The sequence below is a fragment of the Plecotus auritus genome, assembly GCF_963455305.1.
Source record: "Plecotus auritus genome assembly, chromosome: 3".
In the NCBI taxonomy this organism is placed as follows: Eukaryota; Metazoa; Chordata; class Mammalia; order Chiroptera; family Vespertilionidae; genus Plecotus; species Plecotus auritus.
Window position 1 is genome coordinate 69454571 of NC_137772.1, and position 20706 is coordinate 69475276.

Consider the following 20706-nt stretch of genomic DNA (forward strand, 5'->3'; position numbering starts at 1 on the left):
AATTCAGAGTATTTCATATTAGGCTTTTATTACATAGTCTAATTGATAATTTCAAGTTTCATGAACTAGACCTCTGATTATGTTGTGCCATATTGATTTGCTATCAGTTTACCTATTAAAATTCATTACATTTGATGTTGGTATTTTACCCAATTTTTTTAATGAAAAAAGAATTTTGATACTGACTATTTTAAGTAGTTGAATATATAGACAAAGAGCCTTAGATAACCTTGACATATCATTTAATACTATTAATACTAATGAATTAATAGAAAAGGTAAGTTACCTACATATAAAAATATTTTAGTGTACTCTTCTTCCTTTTGATTTTTAACTTAAGTTGTATTATCTAAATAATATATGCATATAAATGTGGATTATTGAAAGGATTCCTGAAAAAAAAAGGCTCTATTTCTACCTTGGTAATAATATTAAAATGTGGACACTGAATTTGAACTAATACACTAAAAATGCATAGGCATAGGAAAGAAAAATTGACATTGAAGAAGTAATATAGATCATGTGGGATGCAATCTGTAAGCAAACTATGGCAATACTTCTAATAATATGGTATTCACAATTATTTTTCAAATATTTTTATGATATCACATTAATAGTCATTATTATTGAGAGATTTAAGTTGAAATATGTGTGGAAAATATGCAGGTTATCCTAAGCTACAACTTAACTAGCATTTAGATAAAAATTATATTATTAAATGTATTCTTAATTTAAGTGTTACTAAATTTACTTCATTTAACTTATAAGTTAAATTAAATAATTATATATTTTTTAAAGAATATAGAGGTACTCAATCAATTCAAAAGTGTATTAGCACATCAAATGCTCATTATTTTTTTAAAAAGAGAGAAGTGTTTAATATAATTCCTATAATTCTATCTTATAGTCTTTTATTGTTAGTAATATAATATTTGTCATTTGAAGTTTTTTTAACCAATACATTGACCAATTCTCCCATATTATTTATATTCTACATTGGTTGCTTTATAATCTTTTTATCTAGGTTGTTATATTATTTTTTAAATAATTGATTTAATTATACAAGTTGTTTTATAATAATTCTGATTATTAAGAAGTAAAATTGCTTCTTGGTTTTGATTACTTTAAAATATCTTAGCATGTATTTTTTATACATATTATCAACATTTAAATATTTCATATACTTATCAGATATTAAATAAATTGTGTTATCAATTACCTACATTTTCTTTAAATGAGAAAAAAATTAGCATAAGACTATCTTCTAAGTTAATTAAAATAAAAAATTACATTTACAGCATGCTTTAAAACATAGTACTATTTATTTTACAAGTAATTTACATACTTATGATTCTAAGTTTATGTGCATATATCAAAAAATATGTGGGAAATATTTATGGGGCACCTAAAAAAAAGCACTCTTTTTAGTAACAGCAGGTACCTGTACCTCCTTATGTATACTTTTGTACAATAAACTGACTATAATTAATGCAAAATGAGCTCTTTGCTTTAACCAAATAATCATTTTAGTAAGAGTAATAAACTAATGAACTCTTAAGTTATTCTGTTATATTTTAATTAATGCACAAATTATAATTTGCCTAAATTCTCTTTGGGGAAAATTATAATTGGTGATACAATCATTAGCACTGAAAAGTTTTGGTCTATTATAATTTTAAATAAGGAAAAAGAAATAATTTGCATTAAGATCTACTGCTCTTTCAAGAAAGGCACTGCTAGCTGATGTCATAAGCACTCACTAAATAGTCATCCACAACGATCATGTATATTTAATCCTATATAATAAAGAGGTGATATGCAAATTGACCATCACTCCAACACACAAGATGGCTGCCCCCATGTGGACACAAGATGGCCACCACAAGGTGGCTGGCAGGGGAGGGCAGTTGTGGGGGACCAGGCCTGCAAGGGAGGGCAGTTGGGGGCAATCAGGCCTGCAGGGGAGGGCAGTTAGGGGTGACCAGGCCAGCAGAGGGCAGTTGGGGCGACCAGGCTGACAGGGGAGGGCAGTTAAGGGTGACCATGCCTGCAGGGGAGAACAGTTAGGGGCAATCGGGCCAGCAGGGGAGCAGTTAGGTGTTGATCAGGCTGGCAGGGAGTGGTTAGGGGGTGATCAGGCTGGCAGGCAGAAGCTTTAGGGGCAATCAGGCAGGCAGGCAGGTGAGTGGTTGGGAACCAGCAGTCCTGGATTGTGAGAGGGATGTCTGATTGCCCATTTAGGCCCGATCCCATCCCTTGAGGGGTCCCAGATTGGAGAGGGTGAAGGCTGGGCTGAGGGACACCTTCCCCGCCCCCCGTGCATGAATTTCATTCACCGAGCCTCTAGTTTCATATAAATATCTCATCATTCAAAACTTTCAAATACATTTCAATTTAAGTTAATAGATTATAAGCATTGAAAGGCTCTTCATAAAATACTTTGTTTGATGCTAGTTATATTGCATATACTGTATATTTTTATCTGATGTAGATCACAATTATCAATGTATTTATGAAATACCATGTCTATATAGATACATTAGATTATTGTTAGGCATATTTAAAAGTAGGTTCACTCTGAAAGGCTAATAATCATAAAAATGGCACATTAATATATTCTTAGCATAAAAACAATCATAATTCTCAATTTATTTGTGCTTTAAGTCCTCAGAGAAATTTGAAAATAATACAGACTTCCCAGACCAGCTTGTATAGCTCAGTGGTTGAGCATCCATCCACCTATGAACTAGGAGGTCACAATTTCATTCCAGGTTGGGGCACATGCCCAGGTTGCAGGCTTGATTTCCCACAGGGGGCATGTAGGAGATGGCCAATAAATGATTCTCTCTCATCATTGATGTTTCTATCTCTCTCTCCCTTTCCCTTCCTTTCTGAAATCAATAAAAATATATTTAACCAAATAAAATAATATACACTTTTTCATAAATGGCCCAGAATAATTGATTAGCAGCAAATGAACAAAACAGTTGAATGTAAATTTGAGTACTAAATATAGAGAATTTTTTGATAGGTAGGCTGCCTGTAATCAGGGATGTCAGATTTGAAAATTAGACTGACAAGGTCAATATTAAAAATTGGACTGTCAAATTTTAAAAGTAAGACATTCTGTTAACAAAGGGATTTTTCAGGGCCTACTCTATTATAATGTAACTAGAGGCCCAGTGCATGAATTCGTGCATGAGTGTGGTCCTTTTGAGTGGCCTGCAGGGATCGGGCCAAAACCCACAGTCCAACCCCACCTGGAGCTCCTACCTGCCACTCCCACTCATCCCAGCCCCACTGCACCTGCTGCGGGTTCATGCCCAATCATGCCTGATTGGGAGAGGCTCATGCTGCCATAGCAGTGCTCATCAGCCATGAGCCCTGCATCTGACACCTTCCCAAGGGGAGTGGCCTGCAGGATGATGATCATTTGCATATTAGCTCTTTATTATATAGGACTAGAGGCCCAGTGCATGAAATTCGTGCAGGGGGGTGGGGTGTCCCTCAACCCGGCCTGCACCCTGTCCAATCTGGTACCCCTCAGGGGATGTTCGACTGCTGGTTTAGGCCCGATCCTGGGGATTGGGCCTAAACAGCAGTTGGACATCCCTCTCACAATCCAGTACCACTGACTCCTAACTGCTCACTTGCTTGCCTGCCTGATTGCCCCAAAATGCCCCCCTGTTGGCCTGGTCACCCCCAAATTCCACCCCTGCCAGCCTAGTTGCCTCCAACTGCCCCCCCACTGGCCTGATTGCCCCTAACTGCCCCCCCGCCAGCCTGGTTGCCCCTTACTGCCCCCCCTGCTGTCCTGGTCACCCCTTACTGCCCACTTGCTAGCCTGGTCACCCCCAACTGCCCCCCCCCCCCCGTGGGCTTGATTGGCCCACACAGCCTGCTGCTTAGTCATTTGGTCGCCCCTCACTAAGCCCCCTGCTGGCCTGGTTGGCCAATGCAGCCTGCTGCTCAGTCATGTGGCCATCCCTCACTAACCCCCCTGCTGGCCTGGTCACCCCACACAGCCTGTTCAGTCGTTCATTCAGTTGCAATGTTCGCTTAGGCTTTTATATATATATAGATGGTATATAATGATATAGGATTCAGCTTATGAACATTTGTTTCTCCCTTTAGTCATTATTATGAGTAAGTGCATTGGAAATAAGTGAGAAATTCTTAAATAAATAATATCCTTTGACTTGGAAATAGCGTCATTTATAATTTATGTGCATAGAACGAGTGTGAAAGGATATACACTGAGTGGCCAGATTATTATGATCTCTGAACACATAATAATCTGGCCACTCAGTGTATATCCTATATAATAAAAGGCTAATATGCAAATTGTCCCCTTGACCAGGAGTTCAACCAGCAGGCAGGCCGGCCAACTACCCATGTCCCCTCCCCCTGGCCAGGCTGGCCGGACCCACCCATGCACAAATTCATGCATCGGGCCTCTAATACACACACACACACGCGTGCACACACACACACACACACACACACACACACACACACACACTGAGTGGCCAGATTATTATGCGTTCAAAGATCATAATAATCTGGCCACTCAGTGTAAAACATACTGTTAACAAAGCTTAATCCTGGGGAGTAGGGCTCCTAGACAGGATAAAGGAGGCACTGACATGTTTTAGAAATGTATAAGCTGGCTGATGTGACTCAGTTGGTTTGGCATTATCCTATGTACGCAAAGGTTGCCAGTTCAATTCCAGGGTTGCGGACTTGATCCAGGTACGGGGCATGCAAGAGGCAGCCAATCAGGGTTTTTCTCTCTCCTGTTCCCTCTCCCTCTCCCTCTCCCTTCCCCATTCCCTCTCCCTTTCCCTTTCCCTCTCTCCCCCCCCCCCCCTCTAAAAATAAAAGAAAAAAAGAAGGAAAGAAAAGAGATATATAAGCACATACAGGGTGTTCCAAAAAATGTATACACACTTTGAATAATTAAAAGGCAGTGTTTATCAATATACATTTCATTTTCAAAATGTAATAGAATCAGCTGTTAAAGTGCGTACAATTTTTAAACTGTAAGAATGAGCATTATTTTTTTGTTGTTAATCTTCACTAGAGGATATTTTTTCCATTGACTTTTAGAGAGAGTGTAAGGGAGGGGAAGAGACACAGAGCGAAACATTGATGTGAAAGAGACACATCGATTGGTTGTTTCCCACACCCACTTGGATGGGACCCAGGATTGAGCCTGCAACTGAGGTACCTGCCCTTGACTAGAATCCAGAATGGAACCTGCAACCCTTCATTCAGTCCACAGGCCGATGCTCAAACCACTGAGCAACCGGCTAGAGCAAGAATGAGCATTCTTGACCAAGTGAAAAATGAAATGGTGATATGTGCTGGGGACATAAAAGATCATTATCTTCAGACCAAAACACTGGGCATTTCATGAAACATCACTTTCTGGTTTTACTTTTGTCCATGTTTAATAATGAATTTAGTTTTGTCAAGAATATATGTATTACTTTAATGTTCTTTCCTGAGCACTAACATCATGAAAATAATTGAGGTTAAAAGTGGCTATTGAAATAATGTACTTAGAAACACTTAAAACATTACATATAGCAAAAAATATTTTATAAGTAAATTATATATGAATACTTAGGGGTAGGCAAGTAGGTCTGTTTCTCTGTACTGAGGGAAAGCTTACTTATAAAGACCATATTTGATGGCTGAGGAATAACTCATTTCTTCCATTTTATTAAATGCAACATTCACCCAGGTATCTCAATCAACTTGATAGTTTATAATAGCTCTGTACCAACTTCAGAAAAACAAAACAAAAAAAGTCTCCATTGGCCCCCAGCATTACCCACAGCTCCAGCAGCACCCATGGCCCCAGGCTCCCAGCACCTCCAAGGGTTGGCCTGCTCCCATGATTCAGGAAGGTTTCTGTGGCCCCACGTTCCCAATAAGACCCCTGAAACCCTGAAGGCAGGCAACCTCCCACAAACCCAGGCTCCTGACTAGGCCCAACTAGGCCAACTACTACACACCCAAGCTTTTGATCCACCTTGCACCAGGCCAGCTCCCATATCCCAGGCCCCTATAGACCTAGAGTAGAGGTTGATTCCCACAGATGCAGGCTTTCTGCTTATCCCAGCACCATATCTTCTTCAGCAGAACAAATCTTCATGCTGAGCCCCCAAACTCTCAGGTTATGGACTGACTCTGGCGACCCCAAGCTCCAGGTTCCCCCAGCGCCATGCCAGCCACAATGACTCCAGTCTCCAATCAGGCTCCTATGAAATCAGGTCTCCAGAACATCCCAACACCAATCCAGACCCTGTAAACCTAGATGCCAGACCCAACCCAGTGGTCCCTGTGCCTGGCTGGCCTCTGTTGATCCAGGACCTATGTCTGCATATGCAGACCCAAGTCCCTCAGACTCAAGTGCCTGACTCACCCCAATGATCCTAGGCTCCAGGTCTACCCCTGAAGAGTCAGGCACTAGGCTGGTCCTTATGTACCAAGCACCAAGACTGTCACCTTTTGACCAGTCACCAGACTTGTCCATCCAAAGACTCCAGCAGGAAGCCTGCTTTCAGACATCACCAACTGGCCCTCCCAGAATCCCTGGATAGACTGACTGGTGAAGGGCTTTGACTGCACAAGCCAGTCTGTAAGAATGGGAAAGGCACCTACTTCCTAAAATATACAGATACCATCCCAAGACCACAAGGATCATGAGCTGAGAGTACCGTACCACTTAGACCTGCCTTATAAGAAATGCTGAAAGGTGTTCTTTAAGCAGAAAAGAAAGGAGTCTAATTACACAAAAACATTAAAGTGTAAAACATGTGTAAAGCTAAGTATATACACAAATTCAGAATAATCTAATCCTGTAGTATGATGGTGCATTAATCACTTAAGTCTAGTATAGAGATTAGAGGACGAATGTTCAAAACAACTAAAGCTTTAATTAGTTAATGGATACACAGTATAAAGAAGGTATATTGTGACATCAAAACATAAAATATGGGGAGGGAAATAAAAAGGTAGAGTTTTTCTACATGATTGAAGTTAAGTTGTTATCAACTTAAAACAGACTTATATTTATAGAACTAGAAGCCCAGTGCACGAAATTCATACACAGGGCAGGAAGGATGTGTCCCTCAGCCCAGCCTGAACTCTCTCCAATATGGGACCCCTCAAGGGATGTCTGACTGCCCATTTAGGCCCGATCCCAATAGGGCAGTCTGACATCCCTCTCAGAATCCAGGACTGCTGGCTCCCAACCGCTCGCCTGCCTGCCTTCCTAATCACCCCCTAACCACTCCCCTTCCAGCCTGATTGATGCCTAACTGCTCCCCTGCCAGCCTGTTTGCCCCTAACTGCCCTCCCCTGCAGGCCTGGTCCCCTGCAACTGCTCTCCTCTGCTGGCCTGTGTCCCCCCCAACTGCCCTTCCCTGCAGGCCCAGTCGCCCCCAACTTCCCTCCTCTGCCGGCCAGGTCACCCCTAACTGCCCTCCCCTGCAGGCCTAGTACCCCTAACTATCCTCCCCTGCAGGCCTGGTCCCCTGCAACTGCTCTCCCCTGCAGGCCTGGGTCCCCCCTTAACTGTCCTCCCCTGCTGGCCTGATCGCCCACAACTGCCCTCCCTTGCAGGCCTGGTCCCTCCCAACTGTCCTCTCCTGCTGGCCATCTTGTGGTGGCCATCTGGTGTCCACATGGGGGGAGTCATCTTTGACCACATGGGGGCAGCCATCTTGTGTGTTGGAGTGATGGTCAATTTGCATATTACTCTTTTATTAGATAGGATAGAGGCCTGGTGCATGGGTGGGGGCCAGCTGGTTTGCCCTGAAGGGTGTCCCAGATCAGGGTGGGGGTTCCCTTGGGGTATGGGGCGGCCTGGGCAAGGGGCCTGTGGTGGTTTGCAGGCAGGCCACGCACCCCGGCGACCCAAGCAGAGGCCCTGGTATCTGGGATAAGAAAGGAACAAGGGAACCAAAAAACAGCCAGAAAACAATAAGATGGCATTATAACTTCTTACCTATTAATAATTACTATAAAGGTAATTGGATTAAATTCTCTAATCAAAAAATGCAGAGTGGCTGAATGGATTTTAAAATATAACCCAACTATATGCTGTCTACTAGAAAAAGACTCATTTCAGCTTTAAAGACACACATAATCACAAATTAAAGGAATGAAAAAAGATATTCAAAGCAAATGGAAACGAAAAGAGATTCAAGGTAGCTACACTTATATCAGGCAAAATAGACTTTAAGCCAAAACAATTACAGGAGACAAAGATAGTCACATCTTGATAATGGGGTCAATTTATTAATAGGACATAATCATTATAAATAAATATTATGGTAATCATTCCATAATATATAAATATTTCAAATCATCATATTGTATGCCTTAAACTTACATATGATACATGTCAATATATGAATAAAAGTTGAGAAAAACAAGGATAAGAGAAACTAAAAAATACTTGTTTTCCATCATTTACATATCATTTACTGTCCTCCTTAACCCTACCACTGATACTCAGCAATACATAAAACATCTTTTCCTTTCATGCATTAAAAGAAAAATTTGCCAAAAATATTATAACATTGGTTTAAACCCTGTTGGTGATGCAAAAGGACATAAAACATGATACCTTTCATCAAGAAGATTTCAATAATCTTGAGAAGGAAAGAATAACCCATAGAACAACTAAGGACATTATTATAGTTGCAAATAACCTCAACTGAAACATGGTTTTGATTCCAAGGGCAAGAAATAATCAAATAAGGAAATGAGTAGCATATGTTAGAGTATTATCATGTGCTACTCATTTCCTTGTTTGGTTTGATTATTATGAATTTTTTTCAGAGAAATTATGTTTGAGTTCAGACATGAAAAAATAGGTATGTTGTTTTATAGTGAGAATAATGTGGAAAAAAGCAAATAATTTGTATCTATGAAAATTATGAGGCACTAGCTTAGTGAAAGTAGAATAATTTGTAGAAAATACTGCAGAATTAATTCACAAAAGCAGGACAAAAGTGATTATGATAATTCTGAAAACTAGTAGAGACGTTTGTGTTTGAAATGATGTGTATAATGGGAAACCCATGTAAGTTCTTGAAGAAGGGAGTGACATAATTAAGTCAATAATAATAATAATAATGTTAGTTAACAGTTACTGTATTGAATTTGTCAGGTTCTGCTTAAAGTGCTTTACATATACTATCCCATTGTGGCCTGAAAGGGAAGGAAATTCTTATTTTCTTTATTTTTTCTAAGAAAATAGAAAACTAAGAAATGAAGATATTAAGACATTCACCATTTAATTCATACATTGTGAAAATGGAATTCAATCCCAGGCAGTCTGGCTACAGAAGTAGTACATTAACAGCTACAATCCTTTGCCTGTCATATTGTACAAAGCGAGCTCTGAAAAATGGTCCAGCTTTAGAAAATGCGCAAAAAATGAGCACTGCAAAAACGAGTTTATGTAGAGTTCACCTAGGCACGAAATAGGACTACGTAAATACCAAAAAAGAGATTAACTGAGAAATGTTTTGAAGACTACTTCTCAGTGTCATAGGTCAGAATCCCTGGAAGCAGACTAGGTGACTGCAGTTCACGTGTGCATGGTTTAGTTAAGGGGTGTCCTCAGAAGAAAGGAAGCAGCATAGGGCAGAGGAAGGAGCAGAGAAGGGATGTGGTCTCAGCTGGAGCCTTGCTCATCTTTAGCTCCCAAGAAGCTTTGGGGCATGACTTGTGGCAGAGCTAGTCATACGCCAAGGTAAAGAGGTGATTTTTTTTTCATACCCTCCACGTATAATAAGTATTCTATCAAAACAACACTTTTTAAATGTACCACTATTTAGTAGAACCCTGCTATATTAAGGGGCTAATACCTTAGAGAAAATATTTAGTAATGAATATAAGTATGCCTTATTTATTTGTTAGGTGGTGAATTACTTACTTAAGCAGTGGCAGTCATCATCAGAGAAAAGCAATCTCCAAACAATTTCACTGTTTCCACTAACACTAATTTATTTTACTGAATTGGAAAAATTAATTTCCACTGGGTATTTATAGTATTAGACTATGTTCTATGAACAGTGATGTTATGCTTTCTATCTGCTCTCAAATAAAAGATCTTGAAATACTCTTACCAGTGTACCTTACTGATATAGACAGTGTTTTCATATAAATTTCTTTCACTTGGAGACAAGTTCCTGTTGGTCTCAAGAGCACCTTGCCTCTTTAACATTTGTGTTTGTTTCTCCCTAGATAGAGGCCACCTGTGAGTCCTAAATATTCAGACTCATAAACTGGTGAGAAACATAGATGGAAAGTTAAATCTGAGTAAACTATTCTCTGAAAATAAGTCTTTCAGAAAACATGTAGTATTCACCTCCATCATACAATATAAAATTTATTTATTTACTTATTTATTTATTTATGTATGTATTTATTTATTTATTGTTTAAGGCATTACAAATAGAAGTTCATATGTCTCCTTTTTTTTCCCCATTGACCTCCCCCCAGCCTCCCCTACCCCCCCAGCACTTGCCCTCACCCCCCCCCCAAATGTCTTGTGTCTGTTGGTTGTGCTTATAGGTATGCATACAAGTCCTCTGGTTGATCTCTTACCGCCCCCAACCCTCCTCTGCCTTTCTGCTGTAGTTTGACAGTCTGTTTGATGCTTCTTTGCCTCTATCTATTTTTGTTCAAGAGTATATAATGTTCTTTATCTTCCACAAATGAGTGAGATCATGTGGTATTTATCTTTCACTGACTGGCTTATTTCACTTAGTATAATGCTCTCCAGTTCCATCCACGCTGTAGCCAATGATAATAATTCCTTCTTTCACAGGAGCATAGTATTCCATTGTGTAGATGTACCACAGTTTTCTAATCCATTCATCTGCTAATGGGCATTTAGGCTGTTTCCAAATATTAGCTATTATAAAGAGTGCTGCTATGAACATAGGGGTGCATATATCTTTTCTGATTGGTATTTCTGTTTTCTTGGGATATATTAATAGAAGTGGTATTACTGGCTCAAATGGCAGTTCCATTTTTAATTTTTTGAGGAAACCCCATACTGTTCTCCACCATGGCTGCACCAGTCTGCATTCCCACCAGCAGTGCACAAGGGTTCCTTTTTCTCTGCATCCTCTTCAGCACTTGTCTTTTGTTGCTTTGTTGATAATAGCCATTCTGACAGGTGTGAGATGGTACCTCATTGTTTTGATTTGCATCTCTTGGATAATCAGTGACTTTGAGCATGTTTTCATATGTCTCTTGGCTTTCTGAATGTCCTCTTTCCAAAAGTATCTATTTAAGTCCTTTGCCCATTGTTTGATTGGATTATCTTTCTTTTGTTAAGTTGTATGAGTTCCCTGTAAATGTTGGAGATTAAACCCTTACCAGAGATAACATTGGAAATATGTTCTCCCATGCAGTGGGCTTTCTTGTTTTGTTGATTGTTTCTTTTGCTGTGCAAAAGCTTTTTATTTTGATGTAGTACCATTTGTTTATTTTCTCTTTAATTTCCATTGCCCTATGAGCTGTATCAGTAAAGATATTGCTATGACAAATGTCTGCTATTTTGCTTCCTATAGCTTTTTCTAAGATTTTTATGGTTTCCCATCTTAAATTTAAGTCCTTTATCCATTTTAAGTTTATTTTTGTGTATGGTGTAAGTTGGTGGTCTAGTTTCATTTTTTTGCAAGTATCTGTCTAATTTTCCCAACACCATTTATTGAAGAGACTGTCTTGTCTCCATTGTATGCTCTTGCCTCCGTTGTGAAATATTAATTGAGCATACTGGCTTGTGTCAATTTCTGGGTTCTCTGTTCTGTTCCACTGGTCTATTTGTCTGTTCTTGTGCCAGTACCAGGCAGTTTTGAGAACAGTGGCTTTGTAGTATAGCTTGTTATCTGGTATTGTGATCCCTCCAACATTGTTCTTTTTTCTCAAGATTGCTGCAGCTATTTGGGGTCTTTTTTTTATTCCAGATGAATTTTTGGAGAGTTTGTTCTAGGTCTTTGAAGTATGCTGTTGGTATTTTAATAGGGATTACGTTGAATTTATAGATTGCTTTGGGTAGTATGGACATTTTAATGATGTTGATTCTACCAATCCATGAACATAGTATATTCTTCTATTTGTTCATGTCTTCCTCTATCTCTTAGCGTGCTGAAATTTTCTGAGTACAGGTCCTTTGTTTCCTTGGTTATGTTTATTCCTGGGTATCTTAATTTTTTTTGTTGCAATGGTAAGTGGGATTGCTTTTTTTATTTATCTTTCTGTGAGTTCATTATTGGTATATAGAAAAGCCATTGACTTCTGGGTGTTAATTTTGTATCCTGCTACATTGCCGAATTCATTTATTAAGACTAGTAGTTTTTTGATGGACTCTTCGGGGTTTTCTGTGTATAATATCATGTCATCTGCGAATAAGGATATTTTATTTCTTTTCCAATTTGGATGCCTTTTATTTCTTCTTGTCTGATCACAATGGCTGGTACTTCCAGTACTATGTCAAACAGGAGTGGTGAAAGTGGACATCCCTGTCTTGTTCCTGTTCTTAGGGGAAATGGTTTTAGTTTTTGCACATTGAGTATGATGTTGGCTGTGGGTTTGTCATATATGGCTTTTATTATGTTGAGGTATGATCCTTCTATTCCCACCTTGCCAAGAGTTTTTATCAAGAAAGGGTGTTGGATTTTGTCAAATGCTTTTTCTGCATCTATGGATATGATTATATGGTTTTTATCTCTCAGTTTGTTTATGTGGTATATCACATTTATCGATTTGTGGATATTGTACCATCCTTGCATCCCTGGTATAAATCCTGCTTGCTCATGGTGTATGATCTTTCTGTAATGTTAGATTGCTTTGTTATATGGATTTCATTTGTTATAATTTTGTTGAGGATTTGGCATTTATGTTCATGAGAGATATTGGCCTGTAATTCTCTTTCTTTGTGGTGTCTTTATCTGGTTTTGGGATTAGGGTAATGCTGGCTTTGTAGAAAGAGCTTGGAAGTGCTCCTTCCTCTTGAATTTTTTGGAATAGTCTGAGGAAGACAGATTTTATTTCTTCTTTGAATGTTTGATAAAACTCCCCTGTGAAGCCATCTAGTCCAGGGCTTTTGTTTGTTGGAAGCTTTTTTGATGACTGCTTCAATTTCCTCCATAGTTATCGGCCTATTCACATTTTGTTATTCTTCCTGGTTGAGTTTTGGAAGGTCGTATTTTTCTAGGAATATGTCCATTTCTTCTAGGTTGACCAATTTGTTGGAGTAGAGTTGCTCATAGTATTTTTTTATGACTTTCGTATTTCTGTGGGGTCTATTGTTATTTCACCCCTTTCATTTCTGATTTTGTTTATTTGGGTCCTCACTCTTTGCTTCTTGGTGAGCCTGGGTAGAGGTTCATCAATCTTGTTTATCCTTTCAAAGAACCAGCTCTTGGTTGTTTCATTGATCTTTTGTATTGTTTTTGTTTTTTTGTTTCTATGTCATTTATTTCCACTCTGATCTTTATTGTTTCCTTCCTTCTGCTTACACTGGGCTTTTCTTATTGCTCTCTTTCTAATTCTTCAAGCTTCAGAGTTAGATGGTTTATTACCAGTTTTTCTTGTTTTTTGAGGTAGGCCTGTAATGCTATGAACTTCCCTCTCAGGATTGCTTTCACTGTGTCCCATAGATTTTGGATTATTGTGTTTTCATTGTCATTTGTTTCCAGTATGTTTTTTATTTCTCCTTTTGGGCCATGTGTGGTTCTAGAGAAAGAGTAGCTAGGAGCAGTTAGGTGCTAGCATCACTAGCCCAGGGCACATCGGTGTGCCTCATAAAGGGGATCTAGGCAAGGCAAACACAAAGTCCAGTAAAAGGAAAGATGGATTTTATGTCTTATTAGATATAAGTAATGGAAGAGAAGTCATAAATACTTTTATAGTATCTACTCTGAAAATTCAATATATTGGTGGTACACAAATTAGAATAAGGGAAGTAAAAATGAAAGAAAGTCTCACAGGGAAGACTAAGTTAATTTAGGGCATACTGAAATGCTACTCAGATATCTGGTGAGAAGTATTTATAGGATTCCAGACACAAGGCTAGATTTAAAATTACCATAACAATACTAATTAAGGCCATGGTTAAAACTGATTCTGAAACAGTGAGTGTTAAGGCAAATATTTAGAACCCTGATTCAAAACCTAGAGCAATGAAAGGGTCAAGAATAAGAGTAGGAAAAGAAGTCAGTAAATCAGAGGTAAGCTGAGATAAGAAAGTCTGCACTGCCTTAGCTAAAATGGAGATTTAAAGATGGAGTGGGAGGTCAACAATGTCAAATACCACAATAAATTGGAGTGGACTTAGAAAAGTTTAATAGATTTTGAAAGAAATACATTTATGGTGACCTCAATAAGAGATTTTCCAGAGTGGCTACATTAATCCACTTATATATGCATTTTTGGCTTCTGCTTTTCTTGCATTAATAGGAGCTTTATATGCACATATTAAGATATTACTTTCTGTTTTTCATTACATCCCTCTTCTAAAATGTAATGCAAATTTTATGTTCACTAAATCTAAATGCATTACAAAGTTTTCTGCACTTCTCTTACTGAGTTAGCAGTATTTTGTATGTTACAGTTTTGGAGATTTTATGTAATTATTTAAGGTTGAATTATCTAGGTCTCACAATAGTTTTCTTTATATGGAGGTGGCCCTGTTATAAATCAAGTCTTTATATGTGTAAGGTTAAAATGGTTAATTTCTTCTCAATATATTTCTTATGCACTAGGAGAGAAATATGTCCCTCTGGTTTATTACAATTTGTTTTCATATTGCGTAATGTTATATTTTGTTATTTTGACAAAACTGATCATTTGACACTGATTTATCTAATTGGTATATAATAAATATTTGAAGATAACTGTGCCTTAAATTTTTTTAAGTTACCATACATAAAGCTAATAAAACTATAAAGTATGTAGGAATCAACCAAGAGTACACAAGACAATTTTAGGGAAAACATCCTATCTAATAAAAGAGTAATATGCAAATTGACTGTCACTCCGACACACAAGATGGCTGTTCCCATGTGGTCAAAGATGGCTGCCCCCATGTGGACACAAGATGACCACCACAAGATGGCCAGCAGGGGAGGGCAGTTGGGAGGCGACTGGGCCTGCAGGGGAGGGCAGTTGGGGATGACCAGACCTGCAGGGGAGGGCAGTTTGGGGTGACTCAGGCCTGCAGGGGAGGGAAATTGGGGGGGGGACCAAACCAGCAGGGAGAGCAGTTAGGGGTGATGAGGCTCACAGGGGAGGGCAGTTAGGGGTACCGGGTTGGCAGGGGAAGGCAGTTGGAGAGGAACAGGCCTGCAAGGGAGGGCAGTTGGGGGGGACCAGGCCGGCAAGGGAGGGCAGTTAGGGGTGACTAGACTGGCAGGGGAGAGCAGTTAGGGCCAAACAGGCTGGCAGGGGCGCAGTTAGGCATCAATCAGGCTGGCAGGGGAGTGGTTAGGGGTGATCAGGCTGGCAGGCAGAAGTGGTTACAGGCAATCAGAAAGGCAGGCAGGTGAGCAGTTAGGAGCCAGCAGTCCTGGATTGTGAGAGGGATGTCCAACTGCCTTCGAGGGGTCCCAGATTGGAGAAGGTGCAGGCTGGGCTGAGGGACACCCTCCCGTGCATGAATTTTGTGCACCGGGCCTCTAGTTAAAATATAAATCAGACAAAATACCTTGAATATCTGGAGGTATATTTTATATTTTTGTATTGGATTACGTTATGTGGTAAATGTACCAACCATCTATGTTATAAAAAGCCAGTGGCCAGAATGCCAGAATGACCAAACAACTGGTCACCAGGAAGTGCATTGATGGGTCCTGTGGCAGCAGGAGAGACTCTGGGTCTCACGCGATTTTGCACGCGTGGTGGCAGTGGGACTTTGGGTCCCGCAGCATGCCGGTGCTATGGGTCTTGTACGATTTTGTGCACTGGGCCTCTCGTTCACATATAAAATCAGAAATCTACTGCATTTTTAATTAGAATTATATTTCAAAAACTTACTTTAAACTTTCTATGCCGAATAAAAATCCATGCTGTGGCCGCTGTGGCTCAGTTGGTTGAGGGTCATCCTATGCACCGAAAGGTCACAAGTTTGATTACTGGTAAAGGCACATGGCCAGGTTGCAGGTTCCATCCCCTGTTTGGGCACGTGTAGGAGGCAAGGGATCTATGTTTCTCTCTCACATCAATGCTTCTCTCTCTCTCTCTCTCTCTCTCTCTCTCTCTCTCTCCTCCCTCTCACTTCCTTTCTCTGAAATCAATAAAAACATGATTTTTAAATCCACTACTAGTTAAGCAGAAATAAAGAGGGAGAATTTGCCTAATTTGATATAAAGATATATTTGGAATCATAGTATTTACTTGTTTATATTTATACATATTTATCATACATATAAAAATATTTTATAGGCATAAGAATGGACAAATAAGCAAAAAAATTAGAAATCTCAGAGAGGTCACTACACATTTTACACTTACATTTATGATATATGTGGCACCATTAATTGACTGAGCAAATCAAATTCTTTAGTAGATAGTGTGGTGAAAAGTGGGTGAGGATGTAGAAAGAAATGAAATTGGATTCCTATCTAAAAGGATAGAAGAACTAAAAGTAAAATGAAAAATGTATTTAAAATGGTAGAACAGAATTTCCTAAATCAGTTTTTACAAGTGCAATCCATAAGGTAATTATAGATTAATAGATGGGTGATAGATACAGAGATATATAGGTGATTGATAGGCAAACAAACACAGAGAGATACGTAAATAGATTGCTCTGCACTCCATTGTTGTTAACACTTAGCATTTTGATGCTTTATATTCACACCCTAAATTAGACCTTTTGACTCTTTCAGGCTTGTTCTGAGCTCAGTCTCAGACTATTTTGCTGCCATGTTTACAAGTGATGTTTGCGAAGCCAAGCAAGAAGAAATCAAGATGGAAGGCATAGACCCCAATGCCCTCTGGGATCTTGTACAATTTGCATATACAGGTACAGTAAAAGATGAAGCTTCACACTGATGTCTTGTAGATTTTAGAATTTGAGTACAGGATTTTAAAATTTAAAGAAAAATACAGCTTGCATCTCTTATTTTATTTATTCATTTTTCCATTTGAAAGACCAACAGAGAAAAGTCAGACTGCTTTTTCTTTTGTCACTGAAATTATAAATGTATATATGTACACTAGTACATATATCAAATTCCTTTCATTAATAATTTAAACTGGCTTATATGCCCTGGTATGTATGGCTCAGTTGGTTGAGCAACGCCCCATGCACCAAGAGGTTACTGGTTGGATTCCCAGTCAGGGCTCATGCCCAGATTTCTAGCTTAATCCCCAGTAGGGAGTGTGCAAGAGGCAGCCAATTGATGGTTCTTTCTCATGGATGATTTTCTCTCTCTCCCCCTCCCTTCCTCTCTCACTCTAAAATTAATTTTTTAAAAATTCAAAAAAATAAAATAAACTGGCTTATAAAATAAATAGCAGATAGATGCACTGAAAAGAGAAGCAGAGAGGTCATTAATGATCAAATAATAATTTGTTTATGTCCATATTTAAAATATTAGGAAGCAAAAGGGATTCTATTTTTTTTTTCATTTTGAAATAGATGTGTTCAAATAACTCTTTATTCTTTGCAATGTATTATTTTAATTTTAAAACCTTCATAGAACATTTAATGTGGATTCTATAAACTTGAAATGGACAATGAAAATACATAGAATTGTGGAAATGATGAGATTTAAAAGCTATTTGTTTCTTTCTGATCCTCTATATTGACATTTTCTATTGGTCTTTGCACCTTATAAAATTTAGTGCAAATAGTTTTGCTATTTTAGCAGACATTTGTTGAATGTTACCTAATGTGCAAGTATTAGCTCTATCTCTGGAAGATAAACTAATGAGTAAGCCATGTCCTTGCCTTCTAGAAGCCCATGGTCCAAGTGGAGAAAAGAGATGAAAATACATATGATATAACGTTAAATGTTAAGAGAGAGTTAAAAGGCATAAAACCTGCTCAGAGCATTATCAGGGTTCACATTCATTTAAAACATTTTAATAGCTTTTCAAGACTCATGAGATTAGAGGAGACATTATAATAAAATCTTGTGATAGTAGTAAAAGAAAATAGTATGAGTGGATACATTTTAGGAATGGAATGTGGTTCATTTTGCCTGAACTATTGATGATTATATTAAAAAAGAAAAGGAAAGGAAGAAAGAAAGAAAAAAAGAAAGAAGGAAGGAAGGAAGGAAGGAAGGAAGGAAGGAAGGAAGGAAGGAAGGAAGGAAGGAAAGGAAGGAAGGAAGAGGCCTGATTATCAATGCATCAGGACCCTAGTTTAAGGAGCTGCATTTTTCAATATTTCTAGTCACAGAGAAACAAGACACAGTGTTTAAAGATCAGCCTCTAAGAGCAAAAGACCTTGGAACTAGTGGGAATCTAACTTCTTTGAGGATTTGGCTTATCATGGAAAGAATCTTGTTAATACCAACTTAACACTCAGTAAATGAATCCTCTGAAAACAAAAATGCACCTGCTTTAGATGCTGAATCTCAAAGCAGCAATGTGATGGGAAGACAGACATTTCCCAGCCTCAGTAATTTTAAAATTATGTTTTGTCAAACCAAATATTTGCTCTGGGCAAAGTTAAGCAGGTAAGCCTTTATTGAAGGCTGTTGTAATCGGGGAGGGAGACCAGAACTGAGCGTTTACTTACCACGCTAAGGGAAATAAGTCAGACAGAAAAGGGCAAGAACCATATGATTTCACTCATATGGGGAATATAAAACTGAAAGCAGTAAATGAACAAACAAGAAAAACAAAGAAGCAAAAACTCGTTGACACACAGTACAGAAGTTATCCGAGGGAAGAAGGGTGGGAGTAGTAAAGGGGAAGGGGGTCACATATATGGTGACGGAAGATGCTTTGGCTTTGGGTGATAAACATACAATGCAATGTGCACATGGTGTATTATAGAAATGTATACTTGAAACCTATATAATTTATAATTTCATTAACCAGTGTCACCCCAATGAATTAATAATAAAATAATAATTCTGCCGGAACAAAGGGTAGAGGGGAGAATTTTAAAGTGCTCAGGCGGGAGAGAACATAGGCCATCTGTGTTTGCTAATTGGTTGTATCTAACGGAAAAGTAATGTCTCTCCTATCTTTGCCACAGAAGGTAGTTTTACAACTTGAAGCAAGGAGCTCACTCCAATTATGCTCCTGGTCTCTCACAAAACTGAGAGACTGGGTGCTCTCTCCCTTGATGTTGGCATTTCAAAGGGATGGCTTTGAGAAAAACATTTCTGGATTGGAAAACTGTCAAGAGCCTTTTAAAAATATTCACACACACAAAAAAATATTCACACCTCAAAGGAGTAAAGAAGGAATTTACATTTACGGGTTTTTCTAAAGCAAATCCTCTAAGAAAAGGGAGGTCAAAGGACTAGCGGCAGGAAGAAGCAAGTCTAGTCAGCTGATGGGGAATTGAGATCATATTGGTCAATTTCAATTTGCATACAACCTGAAATAGTAGCAAAAGATCATGGCCCCCTATCAAGAGTAGCAAACACAACTGCCTTATTGTTTCTTGGAAAGAACAAATCCTGAAACTTACATTGCAAGAATCCTTCTAGCAACAGAAAGGCACAGATCCAACACTTACAGCTTCCATAGCCAGGCAGCCTGGCATTTCTCTTGTGCAAAACTAGGTCAAAAGACACTCATCTTGGTGCAGCACAAAGTTGGAAGGTGTTTCCAAGCTCCCTGCTGAATGCAATGACCTAGATTGGGCTCTGCTTTTAAAAGGGCAGACAGGATACAAAGCTGCCTTTCAGCTGCCACTGCCACTTTGGCCTGTGCTCTGCTACTTCTGTCTTCCTGGTGACTGCTAAATTTCCAATTGTTAGTTTATAGAAATGCCCTAGATGAGAACATACTTTACAAGCTAAAGTAAGGGGGATTTTAAGCGTAATGTAAAATCTGTACCTGTCTTTTGCTACATACAATGTAACAAATTACAACAATAAGAGAGATCACATGAGCAATATTATAGAAAGGCAAGAATAGGAGGTATCTGTGTTTCTACTTAGATTGCTAGCTGACTTCTAAGACTTTTTGTAGAAGACTAAAAATAAATGTATCCCAGAAAGTGGTAAAAATGAACAAGCAGTAAGATACTAAAGGGTAAGCCATTTGGGAATATTTTCTTAAATTCTGAGGTTTGAGAGGCTTTTAAAAAAACTAAGGAGGATCAATTATATCAAGAATTGATAGTTAACTATTATCTGTTAAGGTAATGTGTTCAAAAGACATGAATGAGAGTGCTCAAAATGATTTCAAAGGAAACATTTCTATGAGATCTGAAAAATGTCTGAGGTTTGAAAACAATAGGTAACTAATTTATTTCACTCAGAAATTAGGAAAATGAAACAATGGGTAAAGTTAGATTAGAATGATATTTTGACTGTATATAAGCTTTGATAATTATAGAGTTTAATAATATTTTATTTGAAGAAAGAGGAGTTGTCACTGGTGAACAAGGGGGTCTCTGCCTCAGGCCAGAGATAGTACTCTGCACTCCCACTTGTCTGCACTCCCACTTGTCTTGCTTATAAGAATAAA

General features: G+C 38.5%; 1 protein-coding gene across 1 annotated transcript in view; it reads left to right on the top strand.

Annotated features, from left to right (window-relative positions):
* The window catches only part of KLHL1 (kelch like family member 1), a 435664-nt gene that overhangs the window by 156625 nt on the left and 258333 nt on the right, over positions 1-20706 (top strand). Inside the window, exon 3 of the mRNA XM_080659234.1 lies at positions 16929-17065. Coding sequence (XP_080515360.1) covers positions 16929-17065 — 137 coding nt within the window. The remainder of the gene's footprint in view (positions 1-16928; positions 17066-20706) is intronic.